Source organism: Globicephala melas, chromosome 13, assembly GCF_963455315.2.
Source record: "Globicephala melas chromosome 13, mGloMel1.2, whole genome shotgun sequence".
Lineage (NCBI taxonomy): Eukaryota > Metazoa > Chordata > Mammalia > Artiodactyla > Delphinidae > Globicephala > Globicephala melas.
In genome coordinates, this window is record NC_083326.1 from 82,139,896 (window position 1) to 82,166,161 (window position 26,266).

Sequence of the window (26,266 nt, forward strand, 5' to 3'; positions counted from 1 at the left end):
CCAGAGCGGCCTACATGCCGGGCACAGTCCCGTTGGTCTCCATGTCGGTGAGGTTGCCCCGCAGGTCCTGCTCCTCCTCGAAGGCCTTGAACAGTGAGTTGAAGTTGCCGGCTCCAAAACCCTGGAGCGGGAGAAAGGAGGTGAGCTGCGGACCCAGAAAGCCAACCGCTGGGGACAGGCGGTCCTTAGTGGTACCTGGTGGTTGTAGCGCTGAATGACTTCCAGGAAGAGCGTGGGCCGGTCCTGCATGGGCTTGGTGAAAATCTGCAGGAGGTAGCCTTTCTCGTCGTAGTCCACCAGGATTTTCAGCTCCTAGGTGGGAGACAGGGGACTGGGTAAGGGGGAGGCTGGCTGGCCCCTCTAGCCTGAAATGGTGGGATATTTAGAAAGGCCATGGGGGCTCCTGCACCCCCAAAGCCAAGAAAAGACCCTTTTCTGCAGCAGTTCCAGACACCTCCACCTCCCGCCTCAGCCCCTGTGTTAGCCACCCAAGGCTGGCCTGGACCACCCAAGTAGCACCCACACAGCTCTCCCTGCTTCTGCTCTTGCCTCCTTACAATCCATCTTCCTCACATTCAGGGGTCTTTCAAAATCAGATCATCTCACTCCCCTGTTTAAAACTCTCCAGTGGGGCTTCCCTGGTGGCGCAGTGATTGAGAGTCTGCCTGCCGATGCAGGGGACACGGGTTCGTGCCCCGGTCCGGGAAGATCCCACGTGCCGTGGAGTGGCTGGGCCCGTGAGCCATGGCCGCTGAGCCTGCGCGTCCGGAGCCTGTGCTCCGCAACAGGAGAGGCCACAACAGTGAGAGGCCCACGTACGGCAAAAAAAAAGTAGAAGTAGAGTTACCATATGACCGACCCAGGAATTTAACTCCTAGGTATCTACCCAAGAGAATTAAAACGTATGTCCACACAGCTACTTGTTACCCAGATGATCATAGCATTATTCATGATAGCCAAAAAGTGGAAACAAATGTCCATCAACTGATGAGTGGGTAAGCAAAATGTGGTCTATTCATCCAATGGAATATTATTCAGCTATAAAAAGGAACAAAGTACTGACACGTGCTACAATACAGATGAACCTTGAAAACATGATGCTGAGTGAAAGAAACCAGTCACAAAAGATTATGTGATTCCATTTATATGACATGTTCAGAAAAAGCAGCTCTATAGAGACAGAAGATCAGTGGTTGCCTAGGGCTGAGGGTGAGGAGGTGGAATGGGGAGATTGAGAGGTGGTTTCTAAGAGGTTTCAGGTCTCCTTTTAGAGTGATGAAAATGTTCCAAAATTGATTTCAATGATGGCTGCATAATACAGTGAAGAGCCAAAAACCACTGAATTGTGTATTTTAAAAAATGATGTATGTTTTGTGCCTTAAATATCAATAAAGATGTCAAAAACAAAACCAGAAAAACCTCCAATGGTTTCTGGCCACAGAAGAACAAAATCCGAACTCTTAAATAGCCTACCAGAGGAATCGGCTCCTGCCTACCTCTTTGACCTGGGCCACTCCTCAAACACTTCCTTTCATTCACTCTGGCCCTCTTTCTGTTTCTCAAATACTCAGAGCTTGCTCTTACCTCAGGACATTTGCACTTGCTGTTCCCTCTGCCAGGACTGCTCTTTCTCTAGGTCTTCACACAGCCAACTCCCTTTCATCATCTTGATTTCACTGAAATGTCACCTCCTCAGAGAGGCCTTCCCTGACTGCCTCCTATGTAGCAGCCCCAGATCACTCTCTGTCATAGCCTGTTTTAAGTTTCTGCACAGCACCAACTCTCTCTCTCTCTCCAATGGTGTTTGTGTTGTTTATTTGTCATCTGTCTTCTCACTAGAATGCAAGTTCCATGATGGCAGGGACCTGGTCTGCTTTCCTGGCTGCATCCCAGTGCCTGATGCAAGGTTGAGACAGCATTTGTGAGGCAAGATGGAACTCAGGGCTTGTTCTCGGCTGACTGAGGATCCTGTTCGAGGCCTTACCTCCAGAACGTCAATATTCTCCTTCACCCGGATCTTGGCCGACTTGAGCTTCTCCCGCAGTTGTTTGTAGTATGTGGACGGAACAGCCAAAAACTCCATGCCTCTCTCTCTCAAGTGGCGAATCTGTCTCAGAGCAGGGTCAAGGTCAATCCTCTCTCCATGCTCAACACTCCCAGCCAGGGGGAAGTGCTGGGCCAGGAGGACGCAGGGTCCCTACTCCAGCTTCCCCAAACTGCCAGGATGCAGTGTGACCTCATCCCCTTCCTTCTTTGGGCCTTGTGGGTCCCGATGGAAGAACAGCAATCACTAACATTTATGGGACCTCACTACGTGCCTCTCTCGAGCACTTTCTATGTACTGTCTCATTATGTCGATGCACTAATCTTTTGAGACATTTAGATGATTGTTTTCCCCATTTCATAGCTGGGAAAACTGAGGCATTGAGAGATTAAGTATTAATATCTATTCTCAACATAGGAGCCAGAGGGATTTTACTAAAATACAAGTCAAATCATGTCACTCCTCTGCTTACCAACGGTGGTGTCTCAGAGTCAAATTTAAAGTCCTCACTATCTGCCCCCACTCCTACCTTCTGACCGCATCTCCTACCCTTCTCTTCCTTGTTCATTCTGTTCCAGCTGTTCCTTTAACCTTCCTCTACCCTGGATGTCCCTTATTCCTGGGGCGCTTTCCCCAGATTTCCACTGCTTCCTCTCTCCTCTGCATTTTTTTTTTTTGGGGGGGGCACACGGGCCTCTCACTGTTGTGGCCTCTCCCGTTGCGGAGCACAGGCTCCAGACGCGCAGACTCAGCGGCCATGGCTCACAGGCCTAGCCGCTCGGCGGCATGTGGGATCTTCCCAGACTGGGGCACGAACCCGTGTCCCCTGCATCGGCAGGCAGTTTCTCAACCACTGCGCCACCAGGGAAGCCCAATGTCTTCTGCATTCTTAAATGTCTCCTTCTTAGCGCCAGGACTTTGGTGACCGCCTAATTTAAATATACAAAGTCCTGGGACTTCCCTGGTGGTCCAGTGGGTAAGACTCTGCCCTCCTAGTGCAGGGGCCTGGGTTCGATCCCTGGTCAGGGAACTAGATCCTACATGACGCAACTAAGAAGCCCACGTGCCACAACGAAGATCCCGTGTGCCGCAGCTAAGACCTGGCACAGCCAAAATAAATAAATAAAAAAGAAAAAGAAAAACTTGAAATTAAAAAAAAAAAAATGTCCTTCACCCTCCCTCGCCCATGGCCCTGCTTGATTTTCCTCTAGAGCACTCACTGCCATCTAACAGAGATATTTTACTAATTTTGTTTTGTGCCTCCGTAAGGGTAGAAACTATTGTCTTGTTGGCTAATGTGTCCCAAGTACCTGAAACAGTGCCTGGCACATAGTAGGTGATCAATAAGCATCTATTGCGTGAATGAATGAATGAAGTTGCCATGGTCATGGTGAATTCTTGGTTGGGCCAGGGCTGAATGGGACAGGCCAGGCTCTTGTCCACTTGGTCGTACTGCCACATTAAGAACAGGTAGGACCCAGCCTCCCCAAGGGCTGGAGCCATAGACTCAGGACATTTAGTTTAGATGAAAGGATCTAGTGGATCTTGTAGCTTAATATCCTCATTTTCAATTTGATGCAGCTGAAGCCCAGAGAGGGGGTTGAATCCCCCAAAGACTCACAGTATGTTACTGGCAGAACCAGGTCTAGAGCCCAGGCTTCTTGTTACTCTGGCACTTGCTACTTCCGTAGCAGAGAGACCAAACTCTCTAGGGTGGGACTATGCCTGCACATGAATGGCACGAGCCAGTAAGGGAGCCCTGTCAGCCATCTGGGCTGACGAAGGGGACCCAGGACTGCCACTCGTCACCCCCATCCCCAGCCTCTGACTCAGTTTGCAGAGTTTGGCTCTGGAGCTGAATGGGAGGTGAATTAGGACCAGGAATGGGCTTCTAACCGCTGTGATGATGTCTTCAGTCTTGAGAGCGATGTGCTGGACCCCAGCGCCCCCGTTATAGTCCACATATTCCTGTGGGAGGGGAGCAAGGAAACCATTGTCAGTGGCCCCGTCACCCACACCCCTGCCCCTGCAAGAGCCCTCAAACCTCTTCCCTGCTTCATTCTTCCCCAGCCAAGGCCCCCGGGGCCCGAGGGAGGCCCCACCTGGATCTGGGACTTCTTCCTGCCCGGCGCTGGCTCGTTAATGGGCATTTTGATGGACTCCTCGTAATTGGCCACCACGATGGACCGCAGAGAGCTGTACTCCGTGTGCACCTGCGTGTCATCCACGGACCAGAAACGGTGGAACTGCAGGTTCTTCAGGTACCTGTGGGGGGTGGCCGGAAGGGCACAATGGCTCTGATGTTGGCCTGGGACCTGCCCCCTGCCCCTATTCCACCTTCCAGAATTTGTTCCCTGAGCAGGCTCCAAAAAGGGTACCACCTTTCACATCACGCACATCATAGGTTTGTACCTTTATTATGACAATTTTCCTTTAGGTGGAAGTAAAGCATCTGATAACAAGATCCGTATACATGGCACCGCTCCAACAGATGGAGGTGCTTTTGAGAAAGGGTACTTGCTTCTAATTTGCACACACATGCTCTTTGGGTAGTGACAGCCTTCCTCCAAGCCTCCCTGGACTGTGACACCCCCTGTGTTGATTCCCCAAGGTTCCTCAGAGGGAGACCGGTGGGTCACTTTGGGCCTTAAATCCTCTGGTCTCCATGGTGACAGTTTTTCAGGGAACAGATGAATCAGTGACCTCAGACTAACCTGGCCCCACCTCGTGCTCTATTTCCTGACAACACCTGGGAGTGGGCCTGTCACACATGTGGGAAGGGCTTGGGCCAGGGACTCACCATTCTGAGGCAGACAGCATCTCCTGATCAGGCTGGTTTCCCACAATGTGATCAATTCTCTCGAGACTGCAGTTGGGCCTGGGAGAGGGAGGCAGTTAGGGGGTGAGGAGAAGGCTACTCCCTAAATCTCTTCCTTCCACCAGCCCCTCAATAACAGTAACTGCTCATTATTTCCATAGCACTTACTGTAGACACACTATCTGCATCAACTCACGCACTGTTACTAGCCCCATTTTACAGATGAAGAAACTGAGGCTTAGAAAAATAACTTGCCAAGGTTAAATAGCTAGTAAGTGACAGAGCTGGGATTTGAACCAAGGCAGTTGGGTTCCAGACCCTTGGCTCTTGGCCTCTATGCTGCCTCTTCAAGCCATCCTGGGATGCTCAGGGGCTCCCCAGCAGGGACCAAGATGCTCTGTCCCCTCTGCGTGGAAGAGAGGGCACCCCACCCTTGCCCCAAGGGGCACTCACAGCTTGGAAAGTAGGGGGTCGACGAATGCTGGGGCCTCGAATCCAGGCAGGAACCAGCCGGTGTAGTTCATCTTCTCCACCAGGGTGTGCGTAGTGTCCCCATACTGTGGGTGGCGAACAGCCTGAGGTCCCACCCCTGCTGAGGCCAGGCTGCATTTCATGGTGCCAACACAGCCCTGGGTTCCAACCCAGACCTGGCCCTAACTCCAAGTGTGATTTTGGGCAAGTCACTTCCCCTTTCCAAAATGAATTGCAGTCTGACATTTGGGAATTTGACAGTCTGTCTGCCCCACAGGACCAGAAGCTCTGTGGAGGCGGGGATGCCATTTTGCTCATGATGCTGTCCTGGCACATAATAGGTGCTCGATTAAAATGTGTTGCCTGAATGAAGATGATGAGGGTGTTGGATCTAATTATATGGAAGGGCCTTTTCAATCATTCTAACAATCTTTGAGTTGTATTAAATCTTGAGGAGGAAGGACCTATGATTGTATCAGGTAATCTTTGCTGCGTGTCTGTGATATGCCAAGCGCTGTTGTTCTAAGTGCTATACACAAATCATCTCATTTGATCCTTTAAATGACCGTGGGAGGAGTTATAGCTGAAGAAACAGGCACAGAACGGTTAATTAGCGTGTGGCAGATCACACAGGTGGACCACGCAGGTGGTAACTTGCTCATTTAAACGGAGTCCCAGGGAGGTGAAGTGATTTGCCCAAAGTCACATAGCTTGAGTGGGGCAGGGCTTCCCTTCCACCTCCTTCCCCAGACCCACCCATCTCCTTCCTTGCATCCCCATGCTATCAGCCCCCACTGGGGAGGAAGGGAAGCCCAGAGGCGTGACTGGTAGCCCTCCTCAGCCTCTGCACACCAGCCAAGAATACAGGGGATCAGGGTCCAGGGAGAATGTCTGCACTTTGAGGCACAAGTGTGGGATGGTATAATGGGGTCAGGGGCTGCGGAGGGGGGTCCTGGCATCTAAGTGGCTGCTGACAGCAGGAGAGGTGGGGCACTGAGGTTAACTCACCGTCTGCAGCACAGCAAACTTCACCTTCCCAAACTTATCTTGCTCTACCCAGGGTTCCCGCACGATCTTGGCGCCTCGTTCCCGGGCTTTCTGCAGAGGAGATGGGGTGGGGAGGTGGTCAGTGCTGGACCCTCAGTGCTGGACCCTTTGGCTGCCGCTGCTGGATCCTCTCTGCGTGGTCCTGCCGCAGCCTCCTCCAGTTTTTCCAGCCCCAGGCAGGAACTCCAGCGAACTTTAGCTGTTGCCCTTGACACCCATGGCTCATGCCCATTTGGCAGATAGGGAAACTGAGGTCCAGGCCCAGAGCTGGGGCTATTTAAGACAAACCAGGTGGGGGTGGGGGTCTGTCCTGCCTGTCCTGTGCTAACTCACTCTGTGGCCCTTCGCCCTCTCTAGTCCTCAGTTTCTTCATCTGTAAAAAGGGTGGTTGGATAAGACAAATACAAGCTGACATTTATTGAGCACCTACTATGTGTCACACCCTCTGTCAAGTGCCTTACATGCATGAATCATGTATTTGATATTTAGCAAAACCTTATTACTGCATGTCTATGCTTATCACATGTCAGGCACTGTTGTAAGTACTAGCCTCTTTAATCTGCACAGCAACATTACATGAAAGGCACTATAATTGTCTCTATTTTATAGATGAGAACATTGAGGCACAGAGAATTTAAGTCACTCACCTGAAGTCACACAGCTAATAAGATAGAGACCCAGCAGTCTGCCTCTGGAATCTACACTCTGAACATCTAAACTGCCTCTTGAATACAGCGTTTGGTACAGTCAGGCCCAAGAAATGATAATTGTGACCTCGTTTCCTCTTTGTAACAACTCAGTGAGGTAGGTGGTTATCCCCATTTTACAGATGCAGAAACTGAGGCTCAGACAGAGGTTGCACGGCTACTAAGGGGCAGGGTGTCACTGGAACTCAGGTGTGTGTCAGCCAACATCTGGGCACATCACTCCAGCGTGGCAGTGTCCTCCAGCCCTGACTGATGGGGGTCCCTGTCGCAGACAGAGGGCAGGCTGAGCCTTACTGCTTCGTCTCCACACCAGCCCAGGTGCGGCCTCACCTGCACGATGTAGTCACAGTCCTCCACCTCGAAGGCAATGTCCTTCACTCCGTCGCCATGTTTCACCAGGTGATCGCCCATCTCTGTGGCCGGCAGGGGAGGCAGGTGGCGCTGGAGTCATGGTCCCTCCCTGAACGCTGATCCACCCCTGTGTCCCTAGCCCCCACCCACAAAACCATGTCTCCACTCCCTGGCACCCCGAACCCTCTGGGGCCCCCTCACCTTTGTTCCAGGGGTTGAGGGCAGAGGAGAAGATGAACACAATCTAAGATGTAGAGGAGAAGGGAGGTGTGGCTGGTGGCTCAGGTGAGCTTCTAGAGGTGCATCCCCGGCCCCCCTCCCTGCCCACCAGTGAGATACCCCTGGTGGGACATTAGGACAAGACCCCTCTTCCCAGCCAGGCAGGACTGTTGACCCTGGGTTCCTGTCCTTTCTCAGCCTTAGCTTCCCCTCTGGTCCTGAGGGATGGGGGCTTCTCCCGTGACAGACCCTCCTGGGGCCTTGGGATGAGCTGCCAGTCAAGCCTCCCATTGGGGAGAGCCCCAGGGATCCATGGACCAGGGCACTGCTTAGATTTCCAGTCTGACGTCTGAGGCCTTTGCCAACTTTTCCTGAACGTCTGTGAGACCAGCGTCGGGCCAGGCCGAGAAGTAGACCAAACCAAGAAGGTCCCTGTTGCATGTCGTACGAAGGTGCCGGTGGAGGGCCCAGTGAAGGCTGACCTCAGTGCACGCTCCGCTAACCACACCGGGCAGCCTGGAAGAGCACTGGGCCGCCTGGAGGAAGGGCTTCCTGGCCTCCTGCACCCAGAGGTGCCAGAGCTGTCAGGGAGCTCAGAGACCAGCAGGGAGAGAGATGGCCCTCCTGGATGGGTAGGGTCCTGGGCGGAGACTCACCTTCCCTTGCTTGATCACGTGGCTGACTGTCTCCCGGGAACCTGTCTCCAGGCCCTTGTAGGCTAGGGGTTCAAAGCCCATCTTGTTGCAGTAGTACGACGCAGCCTGAATCACAGAGTTGCAGACGGGCCCGTGAGGGTCGAGGGGCAGGCCCCCAGTCCCCCAAGCCTATCTGCCCTGTTGCCCCAGCTGCCGAGATCCTCCTGGGAAGAAAGCCTGGTCCCTGGCCCACGCTGATCTCAGGTAAGTTTCCCACTGGGATCCGTGGCCCTGATTGTGTAATTAGGATCCAAAGAGTGACTGTCCATCCTGGGACTCTCCCAACATTGGCCCTGATCCTCCCGTCCCAGGGCCCAATCACAGACCCAGCTGGAGACCTGCCCTTGTCCTAGAGGCCCCCTTGCCTGCCCTCTATCCACCCCCAACACCTTGCCCAGCTTTTACCTGCTTCGCGTTGCCAACCCAGAAGGTCACGGAGTGAAAGTGGAGGAATCGGCCTCTCTCAGGCTGCAGAAGAAGAGAAGGGGCAAGGCTTAGTCCCTAGAAGTGGGTCTAGAAAAGTGCAAGTGGAGAGGTGTCCCCTAGCCACCTCCCTTGTCCCACCCTCAATCCAAGAACTGAGGAGAAGCCAGCCCGCCCCACCCTGCTGCCCTGAAGGCTTGCCAAGCCTCGAAAGGTTTCTCATGTAGAAACTGAGCTCCTGTGGGCTCAGGATTGGTGAGCCCCCCTCTCCCCTGGGAGGCCTGCCCAAGTTTCACAGGGGGAAACAGCCTTATGCTGCAGCGACACAGATTTAAGTTAGGCCTTAGAAAGAACTTCCAGACAGGATTAAGGGATTGGCAGGAATTTAAGAAGAGGTAAAAGTTTTTCTTAGGAGGGCAAGGTTGAGTCCAGCTCAGTCTAGACGTGGCAGCGGGGGCAGAGATGAACTTGAGTGTGCATCCAGAACGTCACGTAACCCTTGTAGCTATTATTCCTCTTCTGCTCTTTGCTAGCATCCCGGTCTCCCGGGGCCCTGACCCCACATTTCCCCTCCTGCTTACCTTCTCTCCTTTGTTGCTGTAAGTCGTCTAAGGAGAAAGAAAAGGACAGTAAGACATGGAAACTTGGACACAAGGTGCTTCTGGAAATCTCACTCCAGATCCGTGGCCGTTGGCAAAAGCTGCCATGGCTCCAGGCAGGCTCTTACCATGACTGATCTTGGTCACACTTCCTCCTGGGAAGACTGGGATGAGAGGCCAGCAGAGTGCTGGACAGAAATATTTAACACCCAGCAAGTCCCGCCCCTGGCCTCCTGGCCTTCCTGGGGGTGGGAGGTGATCCTGGAAGCTCCTAGGCCTGGAAGCCTCTGATCCAGGCACGGCCTCATTGGACAGGGTGATGCTGTCAGGCCTAGAAAGGGGGAGTGACTCGCCCAAGGCCACCAGCCAGTTGGGGGCAGAGCCGGGGCCAGAAGCCAAGGGCACATTCTTTCCAGGACCCTGGGCTGGGACTGCGATCTTTGCCCTCCAGAATCCAAAGCTGAGAAGCCAAGGCCAGCTTGGGTGCAGAGGTGGCCCCAGCATTCTTATTCAGGGAGAATTTGAGGGGGATTAGGGACTGGTCTTGAAGCCAGCCACTTGTTTGCGTAGCAAGTGTATGGTTTATATTTAGGTAAAAAGCTTGTATTCAATAGTGGTTAGAGGCATGGGTGTGGGGGTTTGGATCCTGGAGGTCTACATACTATGTGACTGGGGAAAGTTACCGAACTCCTCTAAGCCTCAGTCTCCCATCTGTAAAATGGGAACAATAGTAGTGTAGCAGGGCATTAAATGAGATAAACATAAGTTTTTGGAATAGAATCTGGCACACAGTAAAATCTCTGTTAATGCTGGTTATGATTAGTTATGTTTCTTTGGGGCTTTGCGTGGGGGGCTGATGGAGAATAGGGAGGCCTTGGCGTTGCCACAGCCTGGGTGTTGGGAAAGAGGTTGTGGCCCTACTCCTGGCCCAGAGTGGTGGGAAGGGGGAGCTTACGGCCCTGGGAGGAGGAAGGCCTGGATTCCTCCCCAGCATCCCCCATACCCGAATCCTCAAGGCTCACTTTCCTGGAAGATGGAGTGGTAACTGCTGGCCAGCTGTGGCATTTACCTGAGGGCTCCAGGACAGCCCCCTGCCTCTAGCTCCACGTCCGTCCCCAGAAACTCTGTTGCTGAGACATCTTCCTGGGGAACTGACTTCATCAACTATCCTCTTTGCCTGGAAACTCTTCCAAGACCCTGAAGCTGGCAGTCTCAGCCAGGGACTGTGCCAACCCCACCCCACCCTCTTGCATTTTGGCTCCCTAAATGTCCTGCATTAGCCGTTTTTGTTGTTGTTGTCTTTTGAGAGTAATATTTATTTTGTCCTAATTATAAATAACTCATAGGTTTTCTTTCCAATTTATTTAAACTAAAAAAAAAAAAAGTTTATGGGACTTCCCTGGCAGTCCATTGGTTAAGACTCTGCGCTTCCACTGCAGGGGCCGCAGGTTCGATCCCTGCTCGGGGAACTAGATGCCACATGCATGCCACAACTGAGTCCATATACTGCAGCTAAGAAGCCCGCATGCCACAACTAAAGATCTGAGGTGCTGCAACTAAAGATCCTGCATACCACACCTAAGACCTGGCGCAGCCAAAATAAATAAATAAATATTGAAAAAATATTACACTGTGTATATATATACACACCACATTTTCTTTATCCATTCAGCCATTGATGGGCACTTAGGCTGCTTCTATATCTTGGATATTGTAAATAATGCTGCAATGAACATGGGGATGCAGATATCTTTCTGAGTTAGTATTTTTGTTTTCTTTGATATATACCCAGAAGTAGAATTGCTGGATCATAGTTCTACTTTTAATTTTTTGAGGAATCTCCATATTGTTTTCCATAGTGGCTGCACCAATTTACATTCCCACCAGCAGTGCACAAGGGTTTCCTTTTCTCCACATCCTTGCCAATGCTTATGTCTTGTCTTTTTTTTTTTTTTTTGGTGCGGTACGCGGGCCTCTCACTGTTGTGGCCTCTCCCGTTGCGGAGCACAGGCTCCGGACGTGCAGGCTCAGCGGCCATGGCTCACGGGCCCAGCCGCTCCGCGGCATGTGGGATCTTCCCGGACCGGGTCACGAACCTGTGTCCCCTGCATCGGCAGGCAGACTCTCAACCACTGTACCACCAGGGAAGCCCATGTCTTGTCTTTTTGATGATAGCCATTCTAACAGGTGTGAGGTGATAGCTTATGGTGGTCTTGATTTGCGTTTTCCTGACGATTAGTGATGTTCTGCATCTTTTCATGTACCTGTTTGCCATCTGTACGTATGTCTTTGGAAGAATGTCTAGATCTTCTGCCCATTTTTCAATCCGATTATTTGTTTTTTTGCTAGTGAGTTATGAGTTCTTTATATTCAGTATATTTTAGATGTTATCCCCTTATCAAATATATGATTGGCAAATATTTCTTCCCACTCAGTAAGTGGCCTTTTCATTTTGTTTATGGTTTCCTTTGCTGTGCAGAAACTTTTTAGTTTGATGCTAGTCCCACTTGTTTATTTTTGCTTTTGCTTTTGGTGTGAGAAGCCTTTTTTTTTTTTTAATACAGAAAAACATAATCTTGGCAAGTTATGACCTCTTGGATCATTCAATCCAACATTCTCATTTCTCATATGAGAAAAACTGACAAACAGCAAGAAGGTGCCTGACATTACTCCCCTCTTTTCTTCCTCCCCCTCCTCCCTCCCTGCCTCCCATGTCTTTCCCTACCAACCAGGGAGCAGAGAGGGGCTTGTAGCAGGGAGGAGTCCCCCTCCCCACCCTCCTCAGCAAAACCTGCTAGGTCCCCTGGGCCACTCTCAAGTTTCCACCTCTTCCAGGAAGCCCTCTCAGAACTCCCCAGCCCCAGGTCAGAGGTTCAGCTGCTTAGTTGCCATGGGTCAGCTTTAGTCAGCAACCCCCGAGGTGGGGCCCAGGACAATCAGAGAACTTTCCTAAGCCACCCAGTTAGCAAGTGGCAGAGTAGAACTGGAATGGGAATCAGGCTATTCTAACTCCAGAGCCCACACTTTTCACCTCTGTCTTGCCTTCTAGACAAATGGGAGATATTGATCCCCCAACTAGACAGATGGGGAAACCAAGGCTCGGAGAGGGAACATATGTCCCTGGGGTTGTGGAGCTGGTAAGAACAGAGATCCAAGCTCTGGCCTATTTGCTTCTGAAGCTGGATCCCCTTCCAGCAGTCCAGACACCTTTTTCCTTTTCTCTGTTTTCTGGGCAAATCTGGAGGCAGGCGAGGAGGCCCCACCTCCTTATCCTGCCCCTGTTGGGCCAGCCTGCCCTCAGTGCCCACCTTGGTCTCCCGGGTCTGGGTTTCCAACGGAGAAAATGGGGGTGGAAGTGGCCCAGAGTGGCGCTCACAGGCCAGAAGGTTCCACGGTGGGCAGGTGTCTCCGCGCAGCCCTCCCGTCCCGGGTGAGGGGGACCTCGGCAGCTGACTCAAACCCCCGCTCACGGAACCTGGCCTGGCCTGTGTCCTCGGCACAGTCAGTGTTTGCTGAATCAAGGAAGCGTGTCAGCAGCAGCCTTGGATGCCAAAGGCAAGTGTCCGGCTCAGCTGGCCAGGGCTGTTGTCTTCGTCCCTCCTACCCTCTGGACTTTGCTCCCGGAAACACTGTGGGTCTCAGTCACGCTCGGGATACACCCCTAGGTGCCTCCCCCATCTGTGGGCAGGGGTGGGGGAGGGGGGGCCCGCAGGACCCAGTTTTTGGAGACCCCGTGTCCCCTCCCAGATGCTCCCTCTCAGGCTGGGCCCAGTTGGAGAAGAGGTTAGCGGCGGGTGGGTGTGGCTGTCTGGGCTCTTCGTTCCCGAGTGGCCAGTTCACGCCCCTCCTGAGCTAGGAGCTGGGTTCCAGAGGCCTAGCTCAAGGAGCCCACTATTCAGCTGGGCTCACTGACTCACCCTCCACTGTGCCCTGGTGTGTAGAACAGGGTGAACACAGCAGGCTTGAGGCTGCTGTTTGTAGAAAGACCTGCTTGCGAGGTTGAGCCTTGGTTGGCATCGAGGAACTTGGGTTTCAGGAAGGTTCCCACCATCCCCAGAAATGATAAGAGGCCTAAACTGTACAGACAGTGTGGCTTCTGCCGAACACCTGCTTGTCTCCTGGGAGCCTGGGATGTTGGTACGTGCTGTGCAGTGGGTGCCTTGGTGACCAGCCTCCCATGAAAACCCTGGAGCTTAAGGCTCAGGCCCACTTCCCTGGTAAACACTTCATAACCTCTTGCTGGAGGAAATAGTGCGTCCTGTGCGACCCCACTGGGAGGAGACCCTTAGCATCTTGCCCCTGGTTTCCTCTGGACCTTACCCACACTTCTTTTCCCTGGGCTGAGTTTGCTCCTTTTGCTGTAATACAACTTAGCCGTGAGTATGACTATGTGCTGGGTCCTGTGATCCTTCCTCATACATCATCAGACTTGGGGGTGGTATTGGGAACCCCTGACACAGTGGTGGCAGCCGTGGGATTCTCCTGACAGACCCTCGACTCACTGAAAGATGGCAGAAATACTGTTTTGGGAAAGGAAGGTTGGATTTGCAAGGGATGTCCTTCCTAAGATGTGAATGTGAGTTTCCTAGCTGTGTAATACTGTCTCTCTTCTTCCTCATGACCATGACCAAGGTGGCCTTGGCCCTGAGCTCCTTTCTGAAGACCTTGCTGAGCACTCAGTACCTGCCTTCGGGTGGCCTGCGTGGCCTCCCGGGATGGTTGACCAGCCTTTGATGCCTGGGTGGCTGTGGAGTTGCCGGCAGTGTGAGATAGCAGCTTAACTACAGCCGAACCTGTTGTGAGGTAAAAATTACCTCTGGGGTTTGACGGCAACAGATGGAGCCCCAAAAGAGCTGACTAGCTGCATCCCCGTGGTTTCTCCAGGCTGCACAGACCAAAACGAGGGGGAAATGCCCAGTGTGGGTGTTGCCTTTGGTTTTTTGTTCTCTCCTCTAGACAGGAGGAAGAACAGCCCAAACGTTCCCAAAGGTGAGCTTTAGGTGGCCCCCCAGATGTTGAAAGTTTGCATTAGTTTTTCCTCTAAGGGGGAAGAAAAAAGTTAAATCTGTTCCCAGAGCTGGAGAAAAGCTTTAGTTAAACCAGAGGGGAAAAAAGGGCAGGGGGGGATGCTCTAGCTGCTGCTGCCACAGCCTCGCCCACCCGACCCCCTGCCCCCCTCCCGCCCCTGCCGTGAATGTTGAATTTATTGCTAGGGGTTTAAATAGATTTGCAATGAAAATAAAGGGGGAGGAATTTTTTTTTAATGGCTTTGTGTTTTATAGCTATTACATATGTATGTACGATTAAAGCAGATATAAAATGTTACATGATTATAATTTCGTAAGTATGAGAAGGATCATCATTAGGGAGAGCTGCAAGAAAAAAAAAAAGCATCACTGGGACAAAACTTTCTTGCATTTTGCCACATGGGCAGCTTGGAATTTGAGTTCTTTGAGTATCGGAAACAGAACAATTATTACTATGATTTTTGCCTATTGGATCCTTCTGAGAATAAAAAGGAGACAGTGAAAAAGAGAGCCAATCTCTAAATGGAGATACACTTTTGAGGTTTGGAAACAGTCTTTAGTTGCTAATGAGCTCCTGTGAAATCACATCTGACTTTAGAGACAGTTTGCCATGACTTGCATATTCTTGAGGGACTCAGCTTGTGTTCTAAGGCCAACATGACAAAAAGGGCATGGGAGGGCCTCGGTTGTCTCCTGAACTTGGGACACAGCTCTCTGGTTTTGCTGCAGCAGAAGAGAGGCTGCTGTTCCCCCCGACCCCAGCTTTATTGAGGAGTAATTGACAAACTACTGAGAAGAGAAGCTCATCAGGTTTAAACTCCACAATGTGGCTTATGCAGATCATCTGCTTGCCTCTGGGAGTCCGGAGTTTTGGTACATTGTACCAGGCAGAGGCTTCGCAGGATTTCCAAAGATGTCCATAGCAAAAAAAAAACAAAAAAAAAGGCATAAGATCTCACGCTATAGCTACTACCCACGTGAATCCCCACCCTCATTTATAAGCCTGTTCATTTGTCTTGGTTCATCTGCCATCATCGAAAATACTGTAAACAACTTAAATGTCCATCAACAGGGGGTTGGTTAAATACGAGGAAACATTAAGTAACTATAAAACGAATGAAGAAACTTTCTATCTAGTGGTGGGGAAATACCTTCAAGATACATTGTTAAGTTAAAAAAAAAAGGCACAGAACAGTGCCTTTTATAACTTTTTATAACTTACCATTTGTAGAAAAAAAACACTGTTTATGGATCTTTTAAAATTTTGTTCTTTCAGTTTATTTGAATTTTCCACAGTGTAAAACATGTCATTGATTGTCAGCCACTGAATGGAATTTATTTATTTTTAAGTTTTATAACTTTAAGTATTTGTTGATTTTAAGTGTAGTTGGAGTATAGTTGATTTACAACGTTGTGTTAGTTTCAGGTGTACAGCAAAGTGAATCAGTCCCAAATGGAATTTAAATAAAGAGAACCAGTTCAGCCTTGCCCTTTGGAATCCTCTTCTTTTGGGAGCACCCCAGGCTGTAGTTTATTTCCTTCTCTTCATGTCTAATTTCCCTTCTGGTTCGGCAGCACAAAATATTTGCATGATTTACATGATTTCAGAAGTTTTAAAATGGCTTCTTGAGGGTCATAGTTATTGAAGTGTAATTTATATAGAGTGAAATTCGCCCTTTTCAGCGTACAGTTCTATGAGTTTTGAAAACATATAGTCACGTGACTGTCAACCACTATCAAGATATAAAACAATTCCATTACCCAGAAACATACCCACTCCCCCATTCACCGCTGTGTACCTTTATAGTCAATCCCTCCCCACCCCATTCCCTGATAACCATTGATCTACTTTCTGTCTACATAATTTTGCCTTTTCCAGCATGTCGTATAAATGAGTCAGACAGCAAGCAGCTTTGTGAGCCTGGCTTCTTTAACTCAACATCATGCATTTGAGGGTCCTCCATGTTGGTGCCTCTATGTGGACTGTATTTCTTTTCATTTTTGAGAAGAGTTTCGTAGCATTGGTCTACAGAGTTTGTTAACACTTCTTATTAACTCTTTAAAATCAGCTGACTGACAAATTGAACAAGACTTAAGTCTTGGTTACAAGACAATATAAAAGTAGGGACTGGGCTTCACTGGTGGTTGAGAATCTGCCTCAATGCAGGGGACACGGGTTCGAGCCCTGGTCCGGGAAGATCCCACAGGCCGAGGAGCAACTAAGCCCGTGTGCCACAAATACAGAGCCTGCACTCTAGAGCCCACGAGCCACAACTACTGAAGCCCGCACGCCTAGAGCCCGTGCTCCGCAACAAGAGAAGCCACCGCAATGAGAATCCTGTGCACTGCAGTGAAGAGTAGCCCCTGCTGGCCGAAACTAGAGAAAAGCCCGCGCACAGCAACGAAAGACCCAACGCAGCCAATTTAAATTTATTTAAATAAATTTTAATAAATTTATTTTTAAAAAAACTTGCAACTTAAAAAAAAGTAGGGGCTTAGAGACACTTTCCTTCATCTTACAAAGAGAAGAGTTTATGCTATGCTCTCTAAACATGTTACCTCAAACAGAAGTTTCAGAATTTTATTTATTTATTTATTTATTGGCTGCACCACGAGGCATGCGAGATCTTAGTTCCCTGACCAGGGATCGAACCTGTGACCCCTGCAGTGGAAGCGTGGAGCCTTAACCACTGGACCGCCAGGAAAGTCCCTAGAATTTTATTTAAAGCAATAAAAGCAATTGAAACCCAACTAAACTAAGTTGTATGGAAGCAGGGAGTGGAAAGGCGCAAAGTTGGTGTGAAAAAGTCCTTTTTCTTAAAAAAAAAATGTCTTTGTCCTTCATAATAAGCTGTCAGTGAGTAGGTAAGTCCAGAAAACAAAACAAGAAACTCCCAAATGAGTATGGCCTCTAAGAAGAGGAGGGAGGTGTGTGGGAGCAGGGAAGGAGGTCATTTCTATTTCTTAAAGTCCTTTTATTTTCATTTTAAAAAATTTATTTATTTAGGCTGCGTCCAGTCTTAGTTTCGGCATGCAGGATCTTCACTGCAGCATGCGGGATCTTTAGTTGTGGCATGTGGGATCTAGTTCCCCAACCAGGGATCGAACCCGGGCCCCCTGCATTGGGAGTGCGGAGTCTCACCCACTGGACCGCCAGGGAACTCCCTTAAAGCCCTTTTAGAGGACAGTGACCACAAGGGTCACAATGAGGGTTTCTGGGGTGCTGGGAATATTGATTACAAAGTGTGTTCACTTTGTGAACATTCATTGAGATGTGTGTGCCTAAGATTTGTGTACTTTCAGGATGGATATTATCTTTCAATAAAGAAAACAATTTATTGTGGTGCAATACACATAATGTAAAATTTACTATCAATGACACTTAGTATATTCACAATGTTCTGCAAGCATCAATACTACCTACTTCCAGAACATTCTCCGTATCCCCAAAAAGAAATCCTATACCCCTTAGCTGTCACTCTCCAGTTTCCCTGCCCTCTAACCCTAGAAGACCACTAATCAGCTTTCCGTCTGTATGAATTTGTCTATTCTGAACATTTTATATAAATGGACTCATGCAATATGTGGTCCTATGTGACTGGCTTCTTTCACTCAGCACAATATTTTCAAAGTGCATCCATGTTGTAGCCTGTGCCAGTTCTTCATTTCTTTTTATGGTTGACTATTCCATCATATGCATATACCACATTTTTGTTTATCCATATTCATCAATTGGTGAGTTGATTTTTGGCTGTCATGAATAATGCTGCTAGGACTGTTAGCATACGAGTTTTTGTGTGGACATACGTTCTCATTTCTCTTGTGGATATACCTAGGAGTGGAATTGTTGGGTCATAGAGTAAGTCTGTGTTGAACATTTTGAGGAGCTGCCAGATTGTTTTCTACAGCGGCTGCACCACTTTACATTCCCACCAGCAATGCATGAGAGTTCCAATTTCCCCACATCCTCTGCTAACAGTTGTTGTCATCTACCTTTTTTATTCTAGCTGTTGCATCTCTTATTGAAGTGGTTTCCCCCACCCCTTACCCCCGACACTGCACGTCTTGTGAGATCTTAGTTCCCCGAGCAGGGATCAAATCCATGCCCCCTGCAGTGGAAGCGCGGAGTCCTAACCACTGGACCGCCAGGGATGTCCCCTCATTGTGGTTTTGATTTGCATTTACCTAATGGCTAACGATGTTGATTATTATGTGCTTATTTTTAATTTGCATACCTACTTTGGAGGAATATGTGCTCATATCCTTTGCCTACATTTTAATTGTATTATTTGTCTTTTTACTACTGAGTTGTAATGGTTCCTTATGTATTCCCTTTTCAGGAATCAAGTCCCTTGTCAAATACATGATTTGCAAATATTTTTTCCCATTCTGTGGGTTGTCTTTTCACTTTCTTGCTGGAATCATGGGCAGCACAAAATTTTTTAATTTTGGTGAAGTCTGACTTATCTATTTTTTCTTTTGGTGTTGTATCTAAGGAGGGGGGCTGATTTTTTAACTTAAAAGATCTTCAGCTGAAGGAGTGTGATCTGTCTCAAATTGTCACCTCTGGAAGCAGAGCACTTTAAAAAAAGATAATAATAAGAACAACAAAAACTCAGATTTTCTGGTTGCTTTGTTTTATGTGCCAGGCACTAGACTAAGCATGCTAAGTGCTGTGTCCTTTATTTTTATTTTATTTATTTATTTTTTATAAATAAATTTATTTATTTTTGGCTGCGTTGGGTCTTCGTTGCTGAGCGTGGGCTTTCTTTAGTTGTGGCGAGCGGGGGCTACTCTTTGTTGTGGTGCATTGGCTCAGTAGTTGTGGTGCACGGGCTTAGTTGCTCCACAGCATGTGGGATCTTCCTGGATCAGGGCTCAAACCTGTGTCCCCTGCATTGGCAGGCAGATTCTTCTTTTTTTTATTTTAAAATGAATTTATTTATTTATATTTGGCTGCGTTGGGTCTTCGTTGCTGTGCGTGAGCTTTTTCTAGTTGTGGCGAGCAGGGGCTACTCTTCGTCGCGGTGTGTGGGCTTCTCATTGCGGTGGCTCCTCTAGTTGTGGAGCACGGGCTCTAGGTGCGCAGGCTTCAGAGTTGTGGCACACGGGCTCAGTAGTTGTGGCTCGCGGGCTCTAGAGCTCAGGCTCAGTAGTTGTGGCACACGGGCTTAGTTGCTCCGTGGCACGTGGGATCTTCCCGGACCAGGGCTCGAACCCGTGTCTCCTGCATTGGCAGGCAGATTCTTAACCACTGTGCCACCAGGGAAGTCCCTATGCCCTTTAATTATTAAATCCTCTAACAACCCTGTGAGATAGGGGCTATCATCCCCATTTTACAGATTGGAAAATGGAGGTTTACAGGCGTGTCCTTTAGACCACAACTAAAAAGTGACAGAACTGAGAATTGAACCCAAGCCTGACTCTCTCCAAAGTCTATATGCTAGCCACTTCCCACCATACTGTCGTCGTTTTTGGAAAATGCTTTGGGAATGACCCCTAATCCCATTTTCAAGCAGCAGGAGCAAACCAGCCTCCTGGACCCTGGAGAAACTTCCTCTTCCTTTGGCGTGTGGCTGACTGGGAAGGGTTGGCTTGGCGGGGGTGCAGGGAGGGGATATGAGGGAGGTAGGAGCACTGCAGGCCTGCAGGGGGGCTCTGTGGACAGGCTAGCGGGGAGCAAAGCCCTGGTGTAGGCAGAGGTGGGGACTCCTGCTGAGCAATCTTGGGCAAGTCACTTCACCTCTCTGAGCCTCAGTTTCCTCATCTGTAAAATGGGAATTATAGTAGTACCTCCCTCATAGGGTTGTTACGAGGATCATCTGAGCTAGTGTACGTAAAGTGCTTTGCTTGATGCCTGGCACACGATAGACTCCATTAACAGTTACCGATTATGCTTATTATTATAAGGAATGTGGGAGGGTCTCAAATATCAGGTTGGGGGCTTGGGCTTTATCTTTGAGAGAATGAAGAGCTTTTGAAGATTTTATAGCAGAGTTGCAACATCATCAGGACTTTAAAGGCTTCTGCTCAAGGTCAGCACAGGGAAAAGCTGTGGATAGCTGCTGTGCTTGGACTGGAGTGGCCCAGTGGCCTATTTGTGATTCTTTATTATATTTGAGGAACATAAATAAACCAAAAGGCTTTTTTTACATTTGAAAATTGGACCCCCAAACAGTTAAACAGCCCTGTGCCCTGTTTCCTAGAATCTACAACTCCAGACTCCCAAACAGACAGAACTAATGAGGATTCAGAGGCACAAGCCCGTGGATAGAACCTCCCCATCCTCTGTCAGGCTCCACAGACTCCCCAACAGGGCTGAAATAACAGTTGGGGAACAGAGGGTGTGAGGGCTGGCCAGGGTCCCCAGCTGTTATCAGGGCTAGTGCAGTGGGGCAGGGCCAGCTGGGTGGGTCTGGTTCTTATCTCTTGGGGCACAGAGCCCACGTGCCTGAGCTTTGGGGTGACAGGCAGCTTTATCACCAGGCATCAGTGGTGGCCTGGAGGGTCCAGAGAGTTGATGGCATGGGATACGGGATCCCTGGGCTCTGGAGACAATGTGATCTTGGGCCACTTCCAGCTCCTCTCTGAGTCTCAGTGTCCCAAACTGTGTAAGCAATGGGTGCCCAGCGTCTGATGTGCCCAGGACAGAAGGCTGTCTTCTGTGCTTGGCTTTGGGGCGTTGAGCAGTGTCCTGGATTTTGTTGGTTTTGCCTCTCCAGCATCCATTCCTCCTTTAACTACAGCATCTCACTTTTCCTTTGAGGAACCATCCCTTTCCCTTCTCTGTCCATGTGGTTTGGGGGCATGTGAGCCAAGACTGGCCAATGAGAATCTCTGTGATTGGTTCAGGTTTGGGTGCCTGACCACAGCCAGCCAATGTGGGTTTGCCCTGGGACTTTTGCTTGAGAAAGAGCCTCTCTCTGAGCTCTGGGTTTTCTGAGCTAATTGAATGGTGCTGTGGTGCCCATGTCTGACTCCATGGAGGGCAAATGTGCCTGTGTATAGAGCCAGCACAGCAAAAGCAAGGATGAGAGAAGGAGACAGATTCCTGATATCTGAGTGACCTGTTTCAGGCATGCTTCTGGGTGAGCCAAAATTTCCCCTTCTTGGGACTTCCCTGATGCTCCAGTGGTTAAGACTCCGTGCTTTCACTGCAGGGGGGCATGGGTTCAATCCCTGGTTGGGGAGCTAAGGTCCCCCATGTTGCGCGGCATGGCCAAAAAAAAAAAAAATTCCCTTCCTTTGTTTAAGCTACTTTGAGTTGGATTTCTGGTATTTACAACCACTAATCCTGACTAACACAAAGAGACTAAGACTAAGAATAATAGTAACAACAACAACACTGTCTATGAGCACTTATTCAATATCAGGAAGCAAGGTGGGGGGCAGTGGCAGTTGTCTGTTCAGCCACTGGCATTGATATTGTTGAGATTTGCTGGCACAAAATGATAAAGTCAACAGACTTCTAGCAGTTTTTATTATTATTTTAAAATTCTCTATGGACAGTGCAGCCCTGGGGTAGGCATGGAGATAGATATTCTGTTCCACCTCCCTTCAAGGAAGGACTTGCTGCCCAAGTGCGGGGATGGGCATGGGGGGATGGCTGGCTATCAGCTCCTATGGGATCTCCCGCAGCTGCACGGACTTTGCCCGAGGTCGCCTCTTCCCAGGGCAGCCCACACCTGGTGGCTGAACAAGGCAGGGGTGGAAAGGTGGCCCTTTCAGCCCAGTGGGGGACAACTCAGACCCACAAGTCTGTTTCCAGAGCCCCTGGTTGGGGTTGGCCAAGGCCTGTTGGGCCTCCACCACTGACTACTCCTTCTCCCCAGTCTGGCTTCCCCCCTTCATTTCACTGGTGTTGACACCTAAAAACATCTTGTACCCCAAACTCTGTCTCAGCCTCTGCTTCTGGAGAACCCATTCCATGACCAGCCTTGCTACCTGCACCTGGGGTGGGCAGCACCCCCTGCCTCTCCCCACTGGGTGTGCCACTCCCAAGCACTGTGCCTATTTTATCTTCTCAACTCACTATTATTTCTCCCATTTTACAGGTGAGGAAACTGAGACTCAATAAGATGAAGACTTGCCCAAATAATAAATTGTCGGGACTTGCCTGCTAGCTCAGTGGTTAAGAATCTGCCTCCCAATGCAGGGGACATGGGTTCGAGCCCTGGTCCGGGAACGTCCCACATGCCGCAGAGCAACTAAGCCTGTGCACCACAGTTACTGAGCCTGCGCTCTAGAGCCCTCGAGCCACAACTACTGAGCCCGCGTGCTGCAACTACTGAAGTCCACACGCCTAGAACCCGTGCTCCGCAACAAGAGAAGCCACCACAGTGAAAAGCCTGCGCACCGCAATGAAGAGTAGCCCCCGCTCGCCACAACCAGAGAAAGCCCACGGGCAGCAGTGAAGACCCAACACAGCCAAAAAAAAAAAAAAAAGCCCGTGCACTGCAACGAAGACTCGCCCCTGCTTGCTGCAACTAGAGAAAGCCTGCACGCACCCAATGCAGCCAAAAATAAATGAAAAATTAATTAATTAAACAAAAACCAGGCTGTGAGCAAAAAACCAAAATAACAGACAAGCATCCGTATTTGGACAGAGAGCCAATAGTTTGCTCACCCCTGCCCTAGACAGTCAATACAACAATTAAGCATTAGTTTGTAGCAGTTGCTGAATTCTGTGGTATAAGTACCCCTATGGCCAGTTTCAAACTACCAACGTAAGGCAGTTTGAACTTGGAGTTGAGAACAGTATAAGTAGTAACATATCACACAGAAAAATAGGCAAAAGCCTAGGTAGTACTAAAATGTAGTGAAATAATTAGGAAATGATGAGATTTGAGCATTTATTACCTTTGTTTTCATGATAGTTTATTTAGATGTAAGTTTATATTAATTTTTTTCTGCTTTTTAATGTAATTTTTAATATACGTAATTTAATTTTAAGTAATCTGGTATTTAAAAAAATTTTTTTACAAACTTCCTGAAGAATTCACAGTGGGCTCTCCTGAGCCTGTAGGAACTGCTCTGCTCTGCTTGCCTGAGGTTTAGGGGGCGGGAGGCCCCCATGACTGGGGAAAGGGCAGAGGACATCAGTGGCCCTGGAGGAGGAGCAACTGCTATGACATCAGGGCCCAGGGCACATCAAAGGGTTTTCTCTTTCCTCTCTGGCCAAACAACTATCTCGTCAGTTGCTCCATTATTTGCATAAGCCCAGGGTGCAGTTACTCAAGATCAGCCATTGATCCCTTTCGAACTGAACCTGTGTCCCTACCATCCAAAGTCCCTAAACTTTTGAACATCTGACACCCTTCAGTTCAGAACACTGACTTTCATTCTTCACAAGGGCAATAGGGGAGTTAGCTTTGGCCTCCGATTTGCTGTGTTGCCTTCAACATATTGCTTAACCTCTCTGAACTCCCTTTTTCCATTTCTGAATATTAGGGAGCGCTCTTATGAGTCTTTGGTACCTACAGGAATAGAAGTGACCATGTGTCCAATGCTTTGCATTTAATATAACAGCCCTATGAAGTAGGTGTTATTATTATACCCATTTTACAGTTAAGGAAACTGAGGCTTGGAGAAGCTAAGTGGCTCATACTATAAGTGGTAGAGTTGGGATTCATTCCCTCTACTCCCAGTCCAAGTTTCTCATTTTTTTCTGGTGTGTCTCCCTGCATCTGGAGATCTTCAAGATTTTTACAGATGAAAGGGGTCTGAGGGCTTCCGTGGTGGCACGGTGGTTAAGAATCTGCCCCCCAATGCAGGTGACACGGGTTTAAGCCCTGGTCCGGGAAGATCCCACATGCCACGGAGCAACTAAGCCCGTGCGCCACAACTACTGAGCCTGCGCTCTAGAGCCTGCCTGCCACAACTACTGAAGCCCCCATGCTCCGGAACAAGAGAAGCCACTGCAATGAGAAGCCCACGCACTGCAACAAAGAGTAGACCCTGCTCACGACAACTAAAGAAAGCCCGCAAACAACCTAAATGCCCATCAACAGACAAATGGGTAAAGAAGATATGGTACATATATACAATGGAATATTACTCAGCCATAAAAAGGAATGAAATTGGGTCATTTGTAGAAACATGGATGGATCTAGAGACTCATACAGAGTGAAGTAAGTCAGAAAGAGAAAAACAAATATCGTATATTAATGCATATATGTGGAACCTAGGAAAATGGTACAGGTGAACCGGTTTGCAGGGCAGAAATGGAGACACAGATGTAGAGAACAAACGTATGGACACCAAGGGGGGAAAGCAGCGGTGGTGGTGGTGGTGGTGGTGGGATGAATTGGGAGATTGGCATTGACATATGTACATGAATATGTATAAAATAGATAACTGATAAGAACCTGCTGTATAAAAAATAAAATAAAATTAAAAGCCCACGCACAGCAACGAAGAACCAATGCAGCCAAAAATAAATAAATATATATTTTTAAAAAAGGCGGGGGGGTTCTGAGTAGTCATTAGTCCTGGGTCTTGAAACTCAAATGCCCCAGAAGCCAGGAGAGTGACGTAGAAGAGAGAAGAGCTGGGTGGAACTGTGGAGTCGTAGGCTCACGCCTTGTCGACAAGAGTGATGATTACTCAGCTACAACCAGTTATCCCCTGTGGGGATGTGGGCTAGTTTGGCCAGATTTTGTTCAAGAGAAGCTGGAAATTTGAATTTTTATGTGAAATCCATTGATTTAAAAATTGTTCTGTTTTGGGGAATTCCCTGGCTGTCCAGTGGTTAGGACACCGCACTCTCACTACCAAGGGCCTGGGTTCAGTCCTTGGTTGGGGAACTAAGATCCCACAAGCCTCGCGGTGTGCCCCCCCCCGAAAAATTGTTTTAATTCCATTAATAGGAAATACCCAGAATAGGGAAATCCATAGAGACAGAATGCAGATTGGTGGGTGCCAGGGGCTGGGGGGAGGGAGGACTGGGGAGTCACTTTTAATGGGTATGGGGTTTTCCTTTTGGGGTGATGAGAATGTCTTGGAACTAGATAGAGGTGGTGGTTACACGACGTTGTGAATGTACGAAATGAATTGTTCACTTAAAATGGTTAATTTTATGTCATGTGGCTTTCATCTCAATAAAAAAAATTGTATTCTAACATTTTTCTTTCTTTTCTTTTTTCTTTTTTTTTTTTTTGCGGTACGCGGGCCTCTCACTGCTGTGGCCTCTCCCGTTGCGGAGCACAGGCTCCAGACGCGCAGGCTCGGCGGCCATGGCTCACAGGCCCAGCCGCTCCGCGGCATGTGGGATCTTCCCGGACCGGGGCACGAACCCGTGTCCCCTGCATCGGCAGGCGGACTCTCAACCACTGCGCCACCAGGGAAGCCCCTAACATTTTTTATGAGTGTGTTTTTTGATATTGATAGAAAGTATTTTTATCAAAGATTAATAATACACAGAAAAATGCAAAAAGTATATGGCTTTCTGAATTTTCACAAACTGACCACACCTATTTAACCAGCTCAGATATATATTTTATTTTGTTTTTTGTAACAGAATTAATGCAAGTTGATATAGAAAAACATACACATAATTAAAAGTGAAAAAAAAGAGAAAAAAGGAAAAAGAAAGTACAGAAAACTAACCCATTCATAATCCTTCAACCACAGAAAACCACCATGGACAATTCGGGCATATCCACCCAGACCACTTTCTAAAAATGTATAAACATATGATACTTTTCTGTGACATTTTGTGTATATTTTGTAAACACTGTTCATGGTAATAAATACCTGTGTTGATCATAAGTGTGGGTGTGTTTCTTTGAAAGGCTGTGTCGTGATTATTTTAACCAACTCTAGAACCAAATGTTTAGGTTGTTGCCAAAATCTTGCCATTAGAAA

The 26,266-nt window shown here is 48.7% G+C and overlaps 1 protein-coding gene and 1 long non-coding RNA gene across 4 annotated transcripts; one reads left to right on the forward strand and one right to left on the reverse strand.

Annotated features, from left to right (window-relative positions):
* LOC115855250 (uncharacterized) lies at positions 1–26,102 on the forward strand. Of its 3 annotated transcripts, XR_009566493.1 has the most exons (5): positions 1–140; positions 4,115–4,305; positions 6,990–7,184; positions 14,007–14,177; positions 22,456–26,102. It is a non-coding gene; the product is annotated as an uncharacterized lncRNA (long non-coding RNA). The 3 variants fall into 3 exon arrangements; XR_004040330.2 differs by lacking the exon at positions 14,007–14,177; XR_009566492.1 differs by lacking the exons at positions 6,990–7,184; positions 14,007–14,177.
* Positions 11–8,394, reverse strand: HPD (4-hydroxyphenylpyruvate dioxygenase). The gene is made up of 11 exons (XM_030860256.3): positions 8,314–8,394; positions 7,640–7,682; positions 7,418–7,500; positions 6,342–6,431; positions 5,316–5,419; positions 4,845–4,922; positions 4,147–4,309; positions 3,941–4,012; positions 1,985–2,107; positions 196–312; positions 11–121 (listed from the first exon to the last, which is right to left on the reverse strand). Exons 1-11 carry the CDS (start codon positions 8,392–8,394, stop codon positions 11–13), a joined length of 1,065 nt encoding a protein of 354 aa, XP_030716116.1.
* Positions 26,103–26,266: the final 164 nt, after the last annotated feature.